The 18686-nt window shown below is 37.2% G+C and overlaps 1 protein-coding gene across 1 annotated transcript in view; it reads left to right on the forward strand.

Annotated features, from left to right (window-relative positions):
• Positions 1–18686, forward strand: part of LOC132488546 (ankyrin repeat domain-containing protein 26-like) — a 145026-nt gene that overhangs the window by 65977 nt on the left and 60363 nt on the right. The window contains 5 exon segments of the mRNA XM_060096844.1: positions 5613–5674; positions 8743–8836; positions 11149–11247; positions 11864–11892; positions 11985–12057. Of these exon segments, the coding sequence (XP_059952827.1) occupies positions 5613–5674; positions 8743–8836; positions 11149–11247; positions 11864–11892; positions 11985–12057 (357 nt within the window).

The raw sequence follows: 18686 nt of genomic DNA on the forward strand, positions 1-18686 counted from the left end.
AAGACATGGGCACTCATGCCCCCCAAAGAGTGTAATATAAGTTATAATATATTTGTTCTGTAACAGGCCAAACTGTGTTGCTCTGTTAGAGTATATATTTGCATGTTTCTATACCTTTCTTTTTTATTAACTTTCTCTCAAAATTAAGAGTTTTTTCTCGGACTTCCCTTGTGGCGCAGTGGTTAAGAATCCGCCTGCCAATGCAGGGGACACGGGTTCAAGCTCGTCCAAGAACACTCCACATGCCGCGGAGCAACTAAGCCCATGCGCCACAGCTACTGAGCCTGAGTTCTAGAGCCCATAAGCCGCAACTACTGAAGCCCACGCACCTAGAGCCCATGTTCCACAAGAAGAGAAACCACCACAATGAGAAGCCCATGCACCGCAATGAAGAGTAGCCCCCGCTCGCCGCAACTAGAGAAAGCCAGCATGCAGCAACGAAGACCCAATGCAGCCAATAATAAATAAATAAAAAATTTTTTAAAAAAGAGTGAATTACCACCAAACCAAAAATTACCAAGTGGCAATAAAAAAAAAAGAATTTTTTCTCTAACATAATGAACAGTATAAGATAGGGAAAAAAAAAAAAAAGAAAACCTACCCATTAGGATTTTATTTTTGGAAAACTCTAGTTCCTTCATGGTTACCACTTCTTTTCCATCAACAGCTGCCTTTAAAGCAGATTGGTTCACAAGATTCTCCAACTCTGCTCCAGAAAAGCCAACAGTACCTCGAGCTATGATTTCTGGATCAACAGCTATATGCAGACAGGACACAATATTAAAATTTCAGGAGAGCTAATAAAAAGCTCTTCATAAAGAACTCACATTGCAAATGAAAAAAGAAGATAGCCATCATGAACTGTAATTTTACAAAAGCTTACTTCACTAAATTCTAAGGGGAAAAAGCCAAAACTGCTAGTAAACACACCATTAAAATTGTCATTGGGACAAATCACAAAAGTTCTTATATTTAAATAACTTTGTGATAAACAGAGAAAGGTAGAGTTGCCAGATAACGATTTACAAACCTTTAATTATGGCCTAACCACAAACTGAAAAAGCACATTCATAGAGATTTTGTTTTCAGAATTTCATCTTGAAATAACTTTGGACATAAAAGCCCCCCTTATTGTCGGAAACATACTTGGTTTTAAGAATTGATTCAGATATCTTTGAAAATACTGCAGCTTTAATAGCTGCTTTTATTACTCAGGTAGTTCCATAATATTTCCATGTGTTTTGTTTTATAGTTTGCTTCCCCTCTTTTGGCCCCAAAGTGACTATATCATGAGGTACTATGCTCATAATATACAGGTGCTTTTGATATTATTTTATATTTTACATTCATCTAAAGAAACATTTATACATAGATTTCATCAAGTATTATCTAAGTACTCAAAAGAAAACTTTCTTTAGAATCGGGATTCAAAATAACAGAATCTCTGGACACACGTTCATTGAGAAATGGACTTTATGGACAAACAAGAGGAGAGAAAAATAGACATTTAAAGGAATTTGTCTTTTAAGCCATCCTGAGTAAGGACCATGAACAGGGTGGATTGATATATTACCATTTTATGGAGATAATGTCTGTATCGTCGAATTAAGACTTACACTGATCAAACTTTATTTTATTGAGATACCACTTCAAGATTTCTGTTCGACCTTTTACATCTGGCCTGGGAACTGTAACCTGCATGTCAAAACGACCAGGACGTATTAAGGCGCTAAAGGGAGAATACAAAAAGAAAATATAAATTAATAAGCTGACTGTTCTGAAGGTCAAGTTAAACAGGACTGACATCCTAAAGAGAAGATGGAAAGACAATGGCAACCAATATTTATTTTGAACATAAATATTCAGAGTAGTTCCTTATAAAACGTGGCTCAAAGAACAGTTTCAATAACCAGAAGGCAGAACAAAGGTTCATATAGATAAATGTGTGCATCTAGATAGCATACAACCCTTCAGAGAAAAAGACATGCAAGTCGGCCAGTCAAAGAACAAATAATTCTACAGCAATCTATTATGAGAGCTACACATCCATCTTACTGCTATTAAGTACAAAATGTTAAACTAGAGTCTTAGGCAAGAACCAACTATTAGATCAAATGAAAATATGAATAACTTCTATATAATAAAACCAATAAAAATTTTAAACTATAGTAAATTTTATTCTAAAAATCCTCTCTACCCCCCACCCAAAAGCTTTGTGATGTTTCAGTTGTGAGAAGATTCTTTTAGCAGCTTTACTGAGATGCAATTTTCATATCATAGAATTTGAAGTCGAAAACCCAGTGTTGCTTTTTTTTTAACATCATTATTGGAGTATAATTTGGTTTACCATGTTGTGTTATTTTCTGCTGTATAACAAAGTGAATCAGTTATACATATACATATATCCCCATATCCCCTCCCTCTTGCATCTCCCTCCCTGCCACCCTCCCTATCCCACCCCTCTAGGTGGTCACAAAGCACCGAGCTGATCTCCCTGTGCTGTGCCGCTGCTTCCCACTAGCTATCTATTTTACGTTTGGTAGTGTAACCCAGTGGTTTTTAATATATTCAGAGTTGCCCAACCATCACCACAATCTAATTTTAGAGAATTTTTACCCCCTCCCTCTCTTCTCCAGCTGAAAGAAACCCCAAATCTACTGGCAGTTATTCCCCATTTTCCCTAACCTCTGGCAACCACTAAATTCCTTTCTGTTGCTATGGATCTGCTTATTCTAGACATTTCATATAAAAGCAATCATATAATATGTGATGTTTTGTGATGGGTTTCCTTCACTTAGCACAATATTTTTAAAGTTCATCACTATTCTAGAATATATCACAAAAATTTTAATACTTACTTATCTAATGCATCTGGGAAGTTTGTGGCTCCTATGATGATAACTCCTTCGTTGGGTTTAAAACTATTATAAAAAAAAAGGACCTTTTCATTGAAAATTAAAACAGCACACATGTAGAAATGTTCTATGCAAAACTGTTTATCGTTAATCTTACTAACAGCAAAGAAAAGGGATTGATCTTTTTAATGGCCAAAATGATAAGGCATCTCTAATTGTTTTCTTAAAATGCCAGTGCACTTCAATAAAAGTGTTAAGAATAAATCACCAAGTCATCTGTGGTTACATACCTTCATAATAATTTTTCTAGTTAGGAAGAGATGACCTGACACAAAAAGCTTGAGTCCCCGACTAATTTTTGAAAAATATTTTCAAGTTTACCAATTCAAATTATTTGCTCCTAGACTTCCAGAATGTCTTATATGACTTTAAGAAACAATTTTTTGATCTACAGCAACACTCAAAATCCAGTTTTATATTTCTTTCGTACATCATAGTAATACATAAAAATGCCTTATAATTCCATAATCACATAAGTAAACATTCTCTTCTACAATTTAAAACTGTCTTTTCAGATTAATTTTTGAAAAGGAGTGTTCTTGTAGTCTCTTGAGTTGGTGTTTTACAATTAAATCTTTTCATTAAACTTAAAAATGCTTATTGCTATAATATCCAGGAAATGAATATTTGCACATATTCGTGAAAGAGTATATTTTATATCCTTAAACAAATGTTGCAATATATAATCGAAAAATTGAATCTCATAGTTTTCTTCCCCAGTCTTGTTTATATTTTCAAAAGTTCAGAATTCTGCATAGGTTTGCATCATTTAATTATACCAGGTTAGTATATTTTACAGATATTTATCTTAACATCATATGCTTTTCCTGAATAAGTTTATCTATTACTAATCCAAATGCATTTATCCAAATCTTTCTTCTAAGTCCTCTGGGTGCCTCAAATTTGTTATGCCCCAAACTGAAGACATTGTCCCTGATGCTTTCCTCTTTCCTGACTCTTTGTAAGCTACTCTGTCATCTGTCTTCCCCATCCTAGTAGATAACATCACTGAAATACCAAAGCAGGAAAAATCTTGGACTCCATCCCTCCCTGAAATCACCACATCCTGTTGCTCATCAAGTTCAGTATTTTCTACCTGCTTACCATTTTTCATTTCCTATTACTTTCTCACTTATAATTTTGAAATGCTCTTTTCTAGTTTTGCTCCCCTGATGTTCATCTTTACGTTGCTGCCAGAGTGACCTTTCTAAAATATATTTGTGAAGATGTAACACCTCTACTTATGTAGTGGATCCCCATCACATGAAGGAGAAAGTTCATGTTCTAGGAGGACACTTGCTTTTTTTGGTTTGGCTCTGATCCTCCAGTTTTGTCTCTCCATACCATTCCCGGTAACTGTGTTCTAGTTTTCCACGTGACTTGTTATGTTGTTTCACGCCTCGTCCTTTTGCTCAGGCTGCCTTTTCTAGAATCCCCTTCACATCCCTGCTCTACACTGTGTGTGTCTTTTAAGACACAGACCTGTCTTTGCAGCATTTCCTGAGCTACCCAGATACAGCTGACTCCTCTTTCCTGTGTGCCCTTCCTGTACTCTGGTCACATCAGTTGTAGAGCTTTTGAATGATACTTTGCTGTTCTTACTTGTTTTCATGTAGCTCTACTTCTCCTAGAATACAGAGCAGAATCGGTCTTCTATTTATATTTCCAGCTTTTCTCCCAGTATAGTGCCTATGATTTGCCAGATCCAGTAAATGTTTGTGGTCTTACTGATTGATTGAATGACCAAATGAATGAATATGATGTTTTCTGGAATGAGGTGTTTGTTTTGTTTTGTTTTTATAGGAAGGAGCAACAAATCCAGAAATTGAGGAAAAAGAAAATGATACTGATATTGAACGTGCTCCACAGGAGCAAACAGATCATAACAATTTGACTTCTTTTTTTTTTTTTTTTTTTTTTTTTTTTTGCGGTACGCAGGCCTCTCACTGCTATGGCCTCTCCCATTGCGGAGCACAGGCTCCGGATGCGCAGGCTCAGCGGCAATGGCTCACGGGCCCAGCCGCTCCGTGGCATGTGGGATCTTCCTGGACCGGGGCACGAACCCGTGTCCCCGGCATCAGCAGGCAGACTCTCAACCACTGCGCCACCAGGGAAGCCCAATTTGACTTCTTTTGATGGAGCTCAGAAAAATAATAGGAGTGGTAATTTAGTGAATATTTATGAATTTTTTTCTATGCTTAAAGGCTAGTCTAAAAACATCTAAAGTGTGTAGATCCAAATATACTATCCATTTCTTTCTTTTTTCTTTTTTTTTTTTTTTGCGGTACGTGGGCCTCTCACTGCTGTGGCCTCTCCCGTTGCGGAGCACAGGCTCTGGACGCGCAGGCCCAGCGGCCACGGCTCACGGGTCCAGCCGCTCTGCGGCATGTGGGATCTTCCCGTACCAGGGCATGAATCTGTATCCCCTGCATCGGCAGGCGGACCCTCAACCACTGCGCCACCAGTGAAGCCCCTTTTTTTTTCCATTTCTTTTTGAGTATGTTTCTTTTGCTCCGTTTCTTCAGAAGTATCCCAACTACTACCAACTTTTTCTTCCTGAAAATGCCTCAACCCTCTGAAATTCTTTTCTGCTACTTTATTTTATTTAAATATTTGTGGATGGAGATAGACATATATGTATTTAAAATTCATAGTAGTAAATGTTCTCATTAATGTATCTCTGGCTGCATTTTACAGATATGATGTCAGCATTAGGATTAGGAGAAGAGGAAGGTATAGAATCATCTTCGGATTCTGAGGTACTGGCTTCTATTATTATTATTATTTTTTATTTTAAAATATAAGCACTGAGTGATGTTAAAACATAAAAGGGGGGGTGCTTTGACTTTTCTTTCTCACCTTTGCATTTGCCCATCAAAATTTTTTCCTTACATTTTTAACCTGTAATTAATTAAATAATTGTGTGCTAAGTATAATAACTACCACATAGTGCACTTTTGTTAATTTGCAAGATTCACCTAATGAAACCAGTGTAGCACAGAGCAAAAACCAAGGCTTAGAAGTCGTAAGGAATCAGTTTGGGTTCTGAAGTTAAATTTATCTAAAAACTGAAGCATTATTCCAGGTCAGCTTATGGCCAAATGTATGTTTCTTTTTTCTTTTCTTTTTTTAAAAAATTTTTGTTGGAGTATAGTTGATTTACAATGTTGTGTTAGTTTCAGATATACAGCAAAGTGAATCAGTTATACATATATCCACTCTTTTTTCGATTCCTTCCCCATATAGGCCATTACAGAGTATTCAGTAGAGTTCTCTGTGCTATATGGTAGGTCCTTATTATTGATCTATTTTATATATAGTAGGGTGTATCTGTCAGTCCCAGTCTCCCAAGCAAATGTATGTCTCTTTGGTACATATGGATGTGTAAAACTCCTAGTGAGGTTCAGAGAGAAACAGGTTGAAATGTAGTTTTTTACCACTTAGACCTGAAAAAGATAGTGCCTGAAACTTGAAAGTATTATTACATTTGGATTTTCAAATAGATCTGCAAGGAACGTTTCAAGAGAAGCAAAAGAATGGGGAATAATAAGTACGTGGCGTTATAATAACAACAGTTTGGTTTAGCGATGTTTTAATAAGTACACACCATTTTGGATAAGCTAGTGTGTGTTGAGTACATTTATGGCAGCCATACTTGAAGTAACGTAAATATAAAGTAATGATGACCTGTTGTAAGGTGACAGCTATGGAAAGAGATAAGAAGGGCCTGATCTGTTAGACATAGGCAGCTGCTGCAGTGATACAGCACTGTGTTTAAAGTCAAAAGACATGGTAGCATCCTGGTTCTGTCACTAGCTGTGGGATCTCGGAAAAACTTGTCTACCCTGGTTGAGCGTCAGTGACCTCCTTCGTAAAAATGGTACTGGTACCCACTTCTCAGGTAGGTGTAGGGAACAGATGTGGTAACAGCTGTGAACACAACTTGTAAACTGTAAAGGGTGCTATAGAAATGTAAGACAAAAATGATCACAGTGCATGGACATATATACACTACCAAACGTAAGGTAGATAGATAGTGGGAAGCAGCCGCAGAGCACAGGGAGATCAGCTCGGTGCTTTGTGACCGCCTGGAGGGGTGGGATGGGGAGGGTGAGAGGGAGGGAGATGCATGAGGGAAGGGATGTGGGAACAGATGTATATGTATGACTGATTCACTTTTGTTATAAAGCAGAAAGTAATAAAAAAAATGATCACAGTGGCAATTAGTGACTCACTAAATGCTGGGGCACTTTTTTAAAAGCTGAAGGACAATAAAATGACAGTAGTGTTAAGAATAGGAAAATTAGAACGGGCATGTGGATTTCTAGCTTGGGGTATGTTAAGTTTCTATAGACTGTTATCGGAGATCTCCTATAGGTATCAAGTGCTTTGGTACTTGAGGTCCTCTCGACATTTTAAATGTTTTGATCTTAAATAAATTCCTGTTATTGAATACCAACTATGTACTGGGCAGTTAGACACTGACTGTACCAATTGAGGGGTTAGGCTGTAGTGGTGGGAACATAATACCAAACAGGAATCCTTTATAAGTCACTGTTAAGTCCTTCATGTAAAGAAAATGGAGAGGGCTTCCCTGGTGGTGCAGTAGTTGAGAGTCCACCTGCCGATGCTGGGGATACAGGTTCGTTCCCCGGTCCGGGAAGTTCCCACGTACCGTGGAGCGGCTGCGCCTGTGAGCCATGGCCGCTAAGCCTGCGCGTCCAGATCCTGTGCTCCTCAACGGGAGAGCCCACAACTGTGAGAGACAAAGAAAATGGAGAATGTTACGTTAGACAACATTGAGAGAGTTTGTAGTTAGGATGGGGATGGGGGTGGGAGTGGAATTTAGGTAGTCAGAAAAGATCTGCATGTGAGAAAAGCTACCAAGGGGAGGATGGGAAGGAGCCAGTCACGTGAGGGTCCAGGGGAGGGACATTCTGGACAGAGAGAGCAGCGGATCCCACCTGTTCGTCATTACACTCTCGCATCTTGGAATGACCAGGAAACAGGAAGTGGGGTAACTGTCCTTACAATCACTTTTATCCTTGTTGTTGTATGTAGAAAATAAAATGTGCATAAGAAAAGCTTGGCACATTTAGATGATTAATAAATAAAAGTTCTTATTCTTCCCTTATTAAAGCTTGCTGTACTTTTTTGAAGCGTTGCATAACTATATTTAAATTTTCTGCTATGATTTAAACATAAAAGTTTTTCTTACTACTTCGCTATTTTATTGAACTATTTTTCCTATCAATAAAAATTTTATCAAATAACAGATTCTTATAAGCCCTTGTTTACCTAAATTAAGCAGCTTCTACAGTGTTCTGTTTATGCTCAACATGACATACTTCATGGTTTCTTTTCATGCCAAGTATATTATTTTAATACTAAAAAATTTCTGTCTTTAGAAATATTTTAAATTTACAGGAAGTGTACTTATTAAAGCATTTATTTAAACACATATTTTTTAAAAATACTCTCTTCTTTTGACAAGGAGTGTAAAGTAGATTTAGGTGTTTTGAAGTTAATTCTTTGCTGAAATGTGCCTGTAAGTCAGGCACATATTTTGTCTGTGAAAATAATTCCTCTGGCTTTCCATGCTCAGTTTACAGAGTCAGTAGCCAAATGAGGATAAAAGATAGACTTGATCTAGAGAGTGTATATGAAGTTTTCTATTTCAATGTTTGGGTTTTCAATGCATGCTTCTCTTATTTTTAAATCTAATTGCTTGTAAAGTAGGAAATTTTTAAAAAGTAGGGTATTTTCAGCTATTAGAAGGGGATTAGGAAAGCTTTATGCAACTCATTATTAATATCAATTTTAACAGAGTATTTCTGAGAGTCTTCCAGAGAAGTATGTTGATCATTTATCTGGAGCTGCAGGTCAAAGAGGAAAAAATATATTAAATGGACAAGTAGAAGGTAAGAACTATATTTTTATGAAAAAGTCATTTGACAGCATGTTGATTTAAAATGGGAATTCTGATATATTCTAATAGCCAAAGAAAATCACCTGTCGGTTAAGAGGAGGAATCATTCCTCACACTGATTTCAAGTTGATCTGAGCCTGTCTCATTCTGGAAAAGAAGTGCTGTATCAGAAGAACTAAGCAGCTACATCTTTTTTTCTCGTCAAAAATCCATCAACAGGGCTTCCCTGGTGGCGCAGTGGTTGAGAGTCCGCCTGCCGATGCAGGGGACATGGGTTCGTGCCCCGTTCCGGGAAGATCCCACATGCCCCGGAGCGGCTGGGCCCATGAGCCATGGCCACTGAGCCTGCGCGTCTGGAGCCCATGCTCCACAACGGGAGAGGCCACAGCAGTGAGAGGCCCGCGTACCGTAGAAAAAATAAATAAATAAATAAATCCATCAGCAGGTTTTAGGCAGTTTTTATTTGGCCAAAAAGCAGTGCTTGAATACTTAGGTGTGTGCTGTGTTCTATTTAAGTTCTGACTGTCCAGATGTTCTTTTGTAGACAGCATGCCATGATATAATCATCTATCTCCATGTCTGTTACCAAGTTACACTGTGAAGTGTGCCACCCTTTTGAGATGGTCCTCAAAGACACAGTTTGCTTGTTGTTTAACCAAGTGTCTTAAAGCATGTACCTGAAGTTATATCATTTTTTATTCTAAAAAGCTATGCAGCTTATATTCTGAAAACTACTAAAAACATAACACTGTTGATGTAAAAAAAAAAAAAAAAGAAAATCACCTGTCAAATGCATAGTGAGGAAAAAGACGAGAAAAGGAGGGAAGCTGTGTATCTTATCTGGTGTCAGCCACAGATTAAATTGAGAGTCCCCTTTCAGGAGCTAAATTATTAGTTCCGTTTCAAGGTACTCTACAACCTAAGGAAAGTCGGGAAATGAGGAAGAGGAAAGAAGGACTAAAGAATGAGAGAGGCAGAAGTTACAGGGAGTAAATGAAGGAAAAGGAAGCAGGGGCCTGTGGAGGACGGGGGCAAAGTAAAATAGGTCTTTAGAAAAGGGAAGAGAAGAGTATTTGAAACGTGAGACAAATTTGAAGTGAGCTTCCAGCACCGAAACTTGTCAGAGACGAACAGCAAAGCATTCCCACTCTTACTGTGGGAATGTAGAAGCAGACTGATAGATCAGAGTTTCTCAAATTTTAATTAGTCCCCTGGGGACCTTGTGAAAAGTGCACATACTGAGCAGCAGGTCTGGGATTGTGCATTTCTGACAAGCTCTCAGAGTAGCAAGGGTGTAGGCTTGCATTGAGAGAAATCTGGAAGAGGAGCCACTGGATAGTTCAAGACAGAACAGGGTCAAGGAAAAGCATTATTTTGTTTTTCTTTCTGAGTGTGTTTATATCATTTTTTATACCAATGCTTCCATATTCCATATTTAAATATTCCATATTTAAGAGGGTTGCAAAGCGTTGAAGTAGAACTTATAGATGTAAGGTGCCACTGCTAAGCAAAGAGGAAAAAAGAAGTGGTGGGGATGATCCATAAAAAGAATGTAAAAGGGGGAGGATTAAGACCACAGATCCAGAGACTACCTTTGAAGAGGAAAGAATATAGTGAAAGGAAAGAAGGGGGAAAGTAGTGTGTTAGGGAGGTGATTGTGGAGGTGATGAGGAAACTTGAGAGAACTCTCGTTAGATGACTTCAGTGTATTTACACTGAAACAAGGTTAGGTCATTGCTGCTCCAGAGAATACTGGAAGCAGGAGTGGCTGCTAGAATTGAGGTAAACCCCAGCTCCTCCTTGTAACTATCAGGCATCAAAGATATATGTTGTGTTGGTATGTGTTATTCAAATGAGATTAATTTGAATATGGAAGCATTGGTTGTTTTTTGTTTTTTAAGATAGGTTTTTCTTGGTTTTTTTTTGGCTGCTTGGCTTGGCATGTGGGACCTTAATTTCCCCAACCAGGGATTGAACCCGTGCCCCCTGCAGTAGAAGCATGGGGTCTTCACCACTGGACCGCCAGGGGAGTCCCTAAGATAGCTAAATTTTTGATGATAATTGTTTCACAAAAATCCTTTTAAACATTAGCATGATATACTGAACCAAACTAATTTTGGAAACAAAAGAAATTAATAGGGTTCATTCCCTAAATGCTAAAATTGTTATTTTCAGTAAATACTACACTGATTTTGAAATATGAAAGATTTTTAATATCTAATAATTCTATGGCAGTAAAATTTACTTTTTCCTTTTTGATAATCGTACTTCGATATTGAAAACTTATAATACGTTATTTCTTAGATGTGCCTTATATACCTTCTTGCATGAGTGGATCGAGAAACTTTAAGATGACTAAACTAGAGGATCCAAGAAATGTAGGCATACCAGTAGCCCACATGGGTATGTAAAAAAATGAATATTTTTATGAACTATAATTCTACAAGTGTATATCCAAGCTGATCAGTTCATAACACTTTCTCTGATGAGAAATGAATTATACATTCAACTGAACTGTCATCCCAACTGTGCACTTCCTAAATTACAGTACAAATTGAAGAACATGATAAATACTTGTATATAATGGTGTAAATGATGCTGGTTTATTGCATTCAAGATATGCTGTTGCATTTTACCATCAGCTTTCACATTTACCTTCTCGGGGTCATGATTTGTTGCTCTGATTAAAGATCACTTTTCTCCTCATCAATCAGCATGTTCACATTGGTACATGTGCATTTTTCTATTTTATAAAGGCTTTTGGAACATAATCTTACTTTTGAAATCTTAACTGCATGTTTTGTTAAACCTGTACTCCTATTTTTTCTTCAGTATCTATAGTGGATTCATATGTCTGTCTTGTTGCAGTCCTAACTTCCCCCAAGAAACAAAACACCAAAACCTAAAGTATTCACTGCCAAGGCCAAGCATGAGGATTCTGCTCAGTACAAACTGCATGAATATATAGTTGGCTTTCATAGTTACGTGTAATTGATTCTATGTCCCTTTTGCCTTTTAGATTCTCCTGAAAAATATCCTCACTTGAAGGTAAAAACTTACATTTTTGTCTTGAATTATTAACTACAGATTGTATCAAATGTACATTATTTATTAATCAACTTGTTTCAAAACCCATTCAGCCTGCAGTTGGAGTGAAAGATTCTGTTCCTAATAAAACAGTAGGAATGAAGGATTTACAAACATCCAGATCAGGTAAATTTTGCAGTGCAAATTTCACTCTGGAAAGAGGTACACTAAAATATTTGAAACGCTCACAGCGTTCATATTCCTAATTTTTTTTCTTTTGTTTTTGCAAGTTTAATTGAAGGATTTGACATAAATAAGGCACATGTTATTGTTGGTATCCATGTTTTGAAAAAAAGATATTTAAAGGCATAAGAAAAAAAATATTTTTCAAATGTAAGCTTTAACTCAGATGTTTCTATGTATGTTTCAATACCCTAAAGTTCTCAGTTTGGAATCTCTGTACTTCTTAGGGATTCTCAGAGGTAAATTATTAGATTCTAAGATTTTTCCAGTTTTATAAAATGCTTATTTGAATTCTGACCTTAACCTAGAGTAAAGCTTCACTTGCTAACATGGCAATTGTAGTTCAACTTTAATTATTTCATTTTAGTGGTGTTACACGGATGAGCTTAAGCCAACCAGATGTTTTGATTAGCAGACTCTGTGTGTGTGTGTGTGTGTGTGTGTGTGTGTGTGGTCTTTGATTATTAAAAGTGGGGGAAAGTAATCATACCTTAATGACGATTTGATTGACACAATCTTTTAAAACAGTAATTCTGAAAGTTTTGGGCTTTAAGATCCTTTTATTTATTTGTTTGTTATTTTTTATGATGCAGATATAGGATCCTTTTATACTTTTAAAAATTATTGAGAATTCCAAGGAACTTTTGTTTAAGTAGGTTGTATCTACTGATGTTTACTGTATTGGAAAATAAAACTGAAAAATTTAAAATACAAGCACACACAATCATACATTCTATTAGCCATTAGAAGTATGATGTTATCACATATCTTGTCTCTGGAAAACTGCTCTGTACACTTAAAACAGAATGAGAATGGAAATAACGTTTACTGTTATTGTGAAATAGTTTTGACCTCTTGGACCCCTTGAACGGTTGAGTCTTGGGACTCCAGGGATGCTCAGGTGACACTTGAGAACCACTGTTTTAAACCATTTACAGAGCTCATGGATGTGAAATGATAAAGGGACGCTTGTGATGAAACAGGCTTTAAACTTTCACTTTTACATTTCTTGCTTTTTTCTTTGATTTGTCTTTTTTTTTAATATATACAGCAGGTTTTTTATTAGTCATCAATTTTATACACATCAGTGTATACATGTCATTCTCAATTGCCCAATTCATCCTACCACCGTCCCCAACCCCCTGCGGTTTTCCCCCCTTGGTGTCCATACGTTTGTTCTCTACAACTCTGCCTCAATTTCTGCCCTGCAAACCAGTTCACCTGTACCATTTTTCTAGGTTCCACATATATGCGTTAATATACGATATTTGTTTTTCTCTTTCTGACTTACTTCACTCTGTATGACAGTCTCTGGATCCATCCAGGTCTCAACAAATGACCCAATTTCATTCCTTTTTATGGCTGAGTAATATTCCATTGTATATATGTACCCCATCTTCTTTATCCATTCATCTGTCGATGGGCCTTTAGGTTGCTTCCATGACCAGCCTACGGTAAATAGTGCTGCAGTGAACATTGGGGTGCATGTGTCTTTTTGAATTATGGTTTTCTCTGGGTATATGCCCAGTAGTGGGATTGCTGGATCATATGGTAATTCTATTTTTAGTTTTTTAAGGAACCTCCATACTGTTCTGCATAGTGGCTGTATCAGTTACATTCCCACCAACAGTGCAAGAGGGTTCTCTTTTCTCCATACCCTCTCCAGCTTTTGTTGTGTGTACATTTTCTGATGAAGCCCATTCTAACTGGGGTGAGGTGATACCTCATTCTAGTTTTGATTTGTATTTCTCTAATAATTAGTGATGTTGAACAGCTTTTCATGTGCTTCTTGGCCATCTGTATGTCTTCTTTGGAGAACTGTCTATCTAGGTCTTCTGCCCATTTTTGGATTGGGTTGTTTGTTTTTTTAATATTGAGCTGCATGAGCTGTTTATATGTTTTGGAGATTAATCCTTTGTCCGTTGATTTGTTTGCAAATATTTTCTCCCATTCTGAGGGTTGTCTTTTTATCTTGTTTATGGTTTCCTTTCCTGGGCAAAAGCTTTGAAGTTTCACTAGGTCCCATTTGTTTATTTTTGTTTTTATTTACATTACTCTAGGAGGTGGATCAAAAAAGATCTTGCTGTGATTAATGTCAAAGAGTGTTCTTCCTATGTTTTCCTCTAAGAGATTTATAGTGTCCAGTCTTACATTTAGGTCTCTAATCCATTTTGAGTTTATTTTTGTGTATGGTGTTAGGGAGTGTTCTAATATCATTCTTTCCATGTATCTGTCCAGTTTTCCCAGCACCACTTATTGAAGAGACTGTCTTTTCTCCATTGTATATCCTTGCCTCCTTTGTCATAGATTAGTTGACCATAGGTGTGTGGGTTTCCCTCTGGGCTTTCTATCTTGTTCCATTGATCTATGTTTCTGTTTTTCTGCCAGTACCATATTGTCTTGATTACTGTAGCTTTGTTATATAGCCTGCCGTCAGGGAGTCTGATTCCTCCAGCTGCGTATTTTTCCCTGAAGACTGCCTTGGGTATTCGGGGTCTTTTTTGTCTCCATACAAATTGTAAGATTTTTTGTTCTAGTTCTGTAAAAAATGCCATTGGTAATTTGATAGGGATTGCATTGAATCTGTACATTGCTTTGTGTAGTATAGTCATTTTCACAATATTGATTCTTCCAATTCAAGAACATGGTTTATCTCTCCATCTGTTGGTATCATCTTTAATTTCTTTCATCAGTGTCTTATACTTTTCTTCATACAGATCTTTTGTCTCCCTAGGTAGGTTTATTCCTAGGTATTTTATTCTTTTTGTTGCAATGGTAAATGAGAGTGTTTCCTTAATTTCTCTTTCATATTTTTCATCATTAGTGTATAGGAATGCAAGAGATTTCTGTGCATTAATTTTGTATCCTGCACCTTTACCAAATTCTTTGATTAGCTCTAGTAGTTTTCTGGTGGCATCTTTAGGATTCTCTATGTATGGTATCATGTCATCTGCAAACAGTGACAGTTTTACTTCTTCTTTTGCAATTTATATTCCTTTTATTTCTTTTTCTTCCCTGATTGCTGAGGCTAGGACTTCCAAAACTATGTTGAATAATAGTGGTGAGAGTGGACATCCTTGTCTTGTTCCTGATCTTAGAGGAAATGGTTTCAATTTTTCACCATTGAGAATGATGTTTGCTGTGGGTTTGTAATATATGACCTTTATTATGTTGAGGAAATTTCCCTCTATGCCTACTTTCTGCAGGGTTTTTATCATAAATGGGTGTTGAATTTTGTCGAAAGCTTTCTCTGCATCTATTGAGATGATCATATGGTTTTTATTCTTCAATTTGTTAATATGGTGTATCACATTGATTGATTTGTGTATATTGAAGAATCCTTGCATCCCTGGGATAAATCCTAGTTGATCATGGTGTATGATCCTTTTAATGCATTGTTGGATTCTGTTTGCTAGTATTTTGTTGAGGATTTTTGCATCTATTTTCATCAGTGATATTGGTCTGTAATTTTCTTTTTTTGTCATATCTTTGTCTGGTTTTGGTATCAGGGTGATGGTGGCCTCATAAAATGAGTTTGGGAGTGCTCCTTCCTCTGCAATTTTTTGGAAGAGTTTGAGAAGGATGGGTGTTAGCTCTCTTCTAAATGGTTGATAAAATTTACCTGTGAAGCCATCTGCTCCTGGGCTTTTGTTTGTTGGAAGATTTTTAATCACAGCTTCAATTTCATTACTTGTGATTGGTCTGTTCATATTTTCTGTTTCTCCTGGTTCAGTCTTGGAAGGTTATACCTTTCTAAGAATTTGTCCATTTCTTCGAGGTTGTCCATTTTATTGGCATAGAGTTGCTTGTAGTAGTCTCTTAAGATGCTTTGTCTTTCTGCGGTGTCTGTTGTAACTTCTCCTTTTTCATTTCTAATTTTATTGATTTGAGTCCTTTCCCTCTTTTTCTTGATGAGTCTGGCTAATGGTTTATCAATTTTGTTTATCTTCTCAAAGAACCAGCTTTTAGTTTTATTGATCTTTGCTATTGTTTTCTTTGTGTCTATCTCATTTATTTCTGCTCTGATCTTTATGTTTTCTTTCCTTCTGCTAACTTTGGGTTTTGTTTGTTCTTCTTCCTCTAGTTCCTTTAGGTATAAAGTTAGATTATTTATTTGAGATTTTTCTTGTTTCTTGAGGTAGGCTTGTATAGCTATAAACTTCCCTCTTAAGACTGCTTTTGCTGCATCCCATAGGTTTTGGATTGTTGTGTTTTCATTGTCATTTGTCTCTAGGTATTTTTTGATTTCCTCTTTGATTTCTTCAGTGATCTCTTTTTTATTTAGTAATTTACTGTTTAGCCTCCATGTGTTTGTGTATTTTATGTTTTTCCACTGTAATTCATTTCTAATCTCATAGTGTTGTGGTCCGAAAAGATGCTTGATATGATTTCAATTTTCTTAAATTTACTGAGGCTTGGTTTGTGACCCAAGATGTGATTTATCCTGGAGAATGTTCTGTGCGCACTTGAGAAGAAAGTGTAATCTGCTGTTTTTGGATGGAATGTCCTATGAATATCAATTAAATCTATCTGGTCTATTGTGTCATTTAAAGCTTCTGTTTCCTTATTTATTTACATTTTGGATGATCTGTCCATTGGTGCAAGTGAGGTGTTAAAGTCCCCCACTATTATTGTGTTACTGTTGATTTCCTCTTTTACAGCTGTTAGCCGTTGCCTTATATATTGAGGTGGTCCTATGTTGGGTGCATATATATTTATAATTGTTATATATTCTTCTTGGATTGATCCCTTGATCATTGTATAGTGTCCTTCCTTGTCTTTTGTAACGTTCTTTATTTTAAAGTCTATTTTATCTGATATGAGTATTGCTACTCCAACTTTCTTTTGATTTCCATTTGCATGGAATATCTTTTTCCATCCTCTCACTTTCAGTCTGTATGTGTCTGTAGGTCTGAAGTGGGGCTCTTGTAGACAGCATATATATGGGTCTTGTGTTTGTATCCATTCAGCAAGCCTGTGTCTTTTGGTTGGAGCATTTAATCCATTCATGTTTAAGGTAATTATCAATATGTATGTTCCTATGACCATTTTCTTAATTCTTTTGGGTTTGTTTTTGTAGGTCTTTTTCTTCTCTTGTGTTTCCCACTTAGAGAATTTCCTTTAGCATTTGTTGTAGAGCTGGTTTGGTGGTGCTGAATTCTCTTAGCTTTTGCTTGTCTGTAAAGCTTTTGATTTCTCCATGGAGTCTGAATGAGATCCTTGCGGGGTAGAGTAATCTTGGTTGTAGGTTCTTCCCTTTTATCATTTTAAGTGTATCATGCCACTCCCTTCTGGCTTGTAGAGTTTCTGCTGAGAAATCAGCTGTTAACCTTATGAGAGTTCCCTTGTATGTTATTTGTAATTTTTCCCTTACTGCTTTCAGTAATATTTCTTTGTGTTTAATTTTTGCCAATTTGATTACTGTGTGTCTCGGCATGTTTCTCTTTGGCTTTATCCTGTATGGGACTCGCTGCATGTCCTTGACTTGAGTGGCTATTTCCTTTCCCATGTTAGGGAAGTTTTCGACTATAATCTCTTCAAATATTTTCTCTGGTCCTTTCTCTCTCTCTTCTCCTTTTGAGACCCCTATAATGCGAATGTTGTTGCGTTTAATGTTGTCTCAGACGTCTCTTAGGCTGTCTTCATTTCTTTTCATTCTTTTTTCTTTATTCTCTTCTGCTCAGTGAATTCCACCATTCTGTCTTCCAGGTCACTTATCTGTTCTTCTGCCTCAGTTATTCTGCTATTGATTCCTTCTAATGTAGTTTTCATTCTAATTATTGTATTGTTCATCTCTGTTCGTTTGTTCTTTAACTCTTCTAGGTCTTTGTTAAACATTTCTTGCATCTTCTCGATCTTTGCCTCCATTGATTTTCCAAGGTCCTTGATCATCTTCACTATCATTATTCTGAATTCTTTTTCTGGAAGGTTGCCTAGCTCCACTTCATTTAGTTGTTTTTCTGCAGTTTTATCTTGTTCCTTCATCTGGTACATAGCCCTCTGCCTTTTCATCTTGTATATCTGTCTGTGAATGTGGTTTTTGTTCCACAGGCTGCAGGATTGTAGTTCTTGTTTCTCCTGTCTGCCCTCTGGTGGATGAGGCTATCTACGAGGCTTGTGCTGGTTTCCTGATGGGAGGGAGTGGTGATGGGTAGAGCTGGGTGTTGCTCTGGTGGGCAGAGCTCAGTAAAACTTTAATCCACTTGACTGCTGATGGGTGGGGCTGGGTTCCTTCCCTGTTGGTTGTTTAGCCTGAGGCAACCCTACAGTGGAGCCTACCTGGGCTCTTTGGTAGGGCTAATGGCAGACTCTGGGAGGGCTCACGCCAAGGACTACTTCCCAGAACTTCTGCTGCCCGTGTTCTTGTCCACACGATGAGCCACAGCCACCCCCCACCTCTGCAGGAGACCCTCCAACACTAGCAGGTATGTCTGGTTCAGTCTCCCGTGGGGTCACTGCTCCTTCTTCTGGGTCCCACTCTGCACAGTACTTTGTGTGTGCCCTCCAAGAGTGGAGTCTGTTTCTCCCCCAGTCCTGTCAAAGTCCTGCAGTCAAATCCCACTAGGCTTCAA

Source organism: Mesoplodon densirostris, chromosome 4 (assembly GCF_025265405.1).
Source record: "Mesoplodon densirostris isolate mMesDen1 chromosome 4, mMesDen1 primary haplotype, whole genome shotgun sequence".
In the NCBI taxonomy this organism is placed as follows: Eukaryota; Metazoa; Chordata; class Mammalia; order Artiodactyla; family Ziphiidae; genus Mesoplodon; species Mesoplodon densirostris.